Here is a 3,183-nt window from a genome sequence, read left to right on the forward strand (position 1 = left end):
CATGATCCCGGGGTGCTGGGATCGAGCCCCACGTCAGGCTCCCTGCTCAATGGGTAGTCTGCTTCTCTCTCTCCCTCTCCCTCTGCAGCTCCCCCTGCTTGTGCTCTCTCTCTCTCTGTCAAATAAATAAATAAAATCTTAGGGCGCCTGGGTGGCTCAGTTGGTTAAGCGACTGCCTTCGGCTCAGGTCATGATCCTGGAGTCCCTGGATTGAGTCCAGAGCAGGGAGCCTGCTTCTCCCTCTGACCCTCCCCTCTCTCATGTGCTCTCTCTCTCTCATTCTCTCTGTCTCAAATAAATAAATAAAATCTTTAAAATAAATAAATAAATAAAATCTTAAAAAAAAAAAGCTAGTTTCTTGAAGGTCAGGACTTTTGCCTGTTTTGTTCGCTGCTGTATGCCTAGAAACTAGGTCAGTGCCTGGATATGGTAGGTGCTCAGTAAATGTGATGAATGAATGGGTATTGACATTCAGCTTCTCCTTCTATGTCAGGATGTGTAGACATCTAGAACACTTCTCCCCTTGACCTCACAGGAAGGTAGGAGCATCTCTGAGATGACTTCCTCTTCATTAAGGAAGTTAGAAGATGTGGGGATCCATCCTTGCTCTGCCACTTACTCTGAAAATCACTGCCTCTCACTATGTCTTGGGCAACTTGTCTGCCCAATGGGGATGCAACTACCTTTCTTGTGTGCCTCTCAGGATCATCGGGAGGATCAAGTGGGGGACAGGATGTGAAAGGACCTTGTAAAAGTGGACGTGGACAAGAGGACATTCCATGTTTCTGTATACACCTCTGCCTGCCCTGTGTCCCTCCCAACCTCTGGATCTGTGTCCAGGCTGTCTCCTCCACCTGGAATGCCCTTCCTTCTGCTTCTCTTTGCTAAGACCTCTTATCCTTAAGGAGTTGGCATAAGATTCACTTCTTCCAGGATGTCTCCCTCAATCTCCACAGGTTGGAGAATTTTTCCCGGTTCAGCTTTGCCTCAAGTGCCTTTCTGTCCAATTCATCAACACCTCTGTGTTTGGGACATAGAATTGCCTAGCGGTTGATGGGGCTGGGAGTCACACTCCCGGCTCTCCATTCACTAGATACATGGGAGCGAGCACGTGCCCTCACCTCTCATTTGCTCACGGGCATTGGGATAATAGCCCAACTCACGCTGGGTGGCTGTTGCGTCCCAGGTAGTCCATGTTCCTCTCATTAAATTCTGAACACAACCACTGCGAAGTAGAGCTTGTCATTAGTGTAGGTTTTATTTTCACCTCTGCCTTATAGGTGAGGAAACAGGTGCAGAGAGGTTGAGTAACTAGCCACAGGCTAGATGGTAGAGCTGAGATTTGAACCCGTGCAGGCTGGCTCCAGAGTTTGTGCTCCTAGCTCCTAGGATATGCTGCCTCTCAAACCTCTCATGATGATACAAATAAAGACATTCTTGTAGCTCCATGCTGGCTCTAGAGGGAGGAAAGTGGGTTGTGGGGTGCCAGGGCCTCCCTGGTGTCAGGACTGCTCTTCATGTGGGCCAGGATGTGGCTGTGTCTCCCCACCCTGGGATGATGGGGACGTTTCTCAATGTCTCCCAGGCCTGCTGATCGGGTATGGGCAGGGCAGGGGTAGGGAAGTGGTGGGGTGGGGGGTGGTGGCAGAGAGAGACAGGAGTGCAACTCTTGTGTGACATCATTTCCCAGTGAGCCACATTACAGAGGCTGAAGTTTCTAGAAGCGGGTGCGTGCTAGCCCCCAGCATCCTGCTCATAAAAAGGCCGGAGGGGCTGTCTAAGAGAGGGGCACAAGGGGTCCTCCCAGAGTGCCCACCAGCAGGGGGACCATGAGGAGCGGGGCCATGAGGAAGGGCGCCTGGGAAGGGGCGGTGCCCGAGGCAGTGGTGAAGGGCTGGGTCACGGAGTCCCTATTGCAGAGGTGCCCCTCACAACAGGAGCCCTGCAGGTCGATGTTTGTCCAGGGGCTGGAGGTGCCCTTGATGGTGCAGGAGGGCCGATGGCAGGTTCTGATGTACACGGGGACTGAGAAATTGCCTGGGGGGGTGGGGCAGTGAGGAGGGGGTCAGAACTGAGGGAGGCAGCTGTACCTGAACCTCCACCTCAGAGGCCGGGGCCACGACTGGGTCCTCAGACTTACTTCCGGTCTCTCTCCTCAGACTACAGTCCTGCCTCCTCCCTCAGAGCAGGGACATGGCTTCCTCCTTCAGACCAGGCCATGCCTTTTCCTTCCAGACCAGGGCTCTGCCTCCTGTCTCAGACCAGAGCCATGCCTCTTTCCTCAGACCAGGGCCATGCTTCTCCCTCAAAAGACAGCCATGGCTCTTCCCTCCCAGCCACGCCTCCTCCTTCAGACCAGAGCCGTGTCTCCCTGTCAGGCCTGTCCGGTGCCTCTACCCTCAGGCCCTGCCTTCACACCCTTTGCCCAGGCTCTGCCCCGCTCCCAGCCCCTCACCGACGGTCATTTGGCCATTGCCCTGGAAGCAGACACTTTGGTCCTGGTGACAGTGGACCTGTCGAGACTTCTCCGGGGTGCAGTCCTCCGGGTGGATCCCTAAGCAGGCGTAGCACTGCAAGCCGCTGAGAGTCGGCGGGTTGGGCGCTGGCAAGAGAGCGTAGACGCACACTCAGGTAATGGTTGCGAGGTACGGTCGTGTGGGCTGCGCACTGCATCGGGGCGCCCACCTGGCCTAACTGACGTGAAGGTCTGAATCCTAGCACGATGGAGGAGGCGCCCAGTGGAGGCCACGCCCCTTCCCTGTCCGGCGGGGGGCCCCTCCCAGCCCACCCCGGCCAGCCCCGCCCTCCCGCTCACCCGGGCTCAAATTGGGGATGGAGTCGTGGGTCATGAGGTCGGCGTTGCACAAGTCAGTCGCGCAGCCGCGCACCACCGAGTAGTCGGGCGGCAGCGCGTGGTCGTTGGACAGCATTCGGCCGGTAGGCGGGCCTGTCCAGCAGCCCTTCTGTACCAGGGTCACTGAGGCGCGGTACCCTGGGGGCGGGAGGGGACCGGGACCTGGTGCGTTGCCTCGTCCCAGCCTCCTTCCTCCTTTCCTTCTTACCTCCCCGCTCGGCCTCTCTAGTCTCCAGTCTCTCCCTCCTCCTCCGCTCTTCTCTGGCACTCACCTCGCCTGTCCCTGCTGCCCTTCTCTTTCCTCCCTCTCTCCCTGCAAACTCCGCTTC

The 3,183-nt window shown here is 56.7% G+C and overlaps 1 protein-coding gene across 1 annotated transcript; it reads right to left on the reverse strand.

Moving 5' to 3' along the window:
- Positions 1–1,233: 1,233 nt before the first annotated feature.
- LYPD5 (LY6/PLAUR domain containing 5) lies at positions 1,234–3,103 on the reverse strand. The gene is made up of 3 exons (XM_081806153.1): positions 2,816–3,103; positions 2,456–2,602; positions 1,234–2,037 (listed from the first exon to the last, which is right to left on the reverse strand). The coding sequence occupies exons 1-3, from the start codon at positions 2,928–2,930 to the stop codon at positions 1,778–1,780; spliced, it is 522 nt and encodes a 173-aa protein (XP_081662279.1). The 5' UTR covers positions 2,931–3,103; the 3' UTR covers positions 1,234–1,777.
- Positions 3,104–3,183: the final 80 nt, after the last annotated feature.

This window comes from Leptonychotes weddellii, chromosome 16 (genome assembly GCF_054177405.1).
Source record: "Leptonychotes weddellii isolate Sample4059 chromosome 16, ASM5417740v2, whole genome shotgun sequence".
In the NCBI taxonomy this organism is placed as follows: Eukaryota; Metazoa; Chordata; class Mammalia; order Carnivora; family Phocidae; genus Leptonychotes; species Leptonychotes weddellii.

Bases quoted from the DNA above. Each gene is read 5' to 3' on its own strand.
- LYPD5 (XM_081806153.1), bottom strand. From the start codon at position 2,930: ATGCTGTCCAACGACCACGCGCTGCCGCCCGACTACTCGGTGGTGCGC. The intron at 2,603-2,815 runs GTGAGCGGGAGG...CTCTCTTGCCAG, and splicing joins CATCCCCAATTTGAGCCCGG to CGCCCAACCCGCCGACTCTC. The intron at 2,038-2,455 runs GTGAGGGGCTGG...CCACCCCCCCAG, and splicing joins CAATGGCCAAATGACCGTCG to GCAATTTCTCAGTCCCCGTG.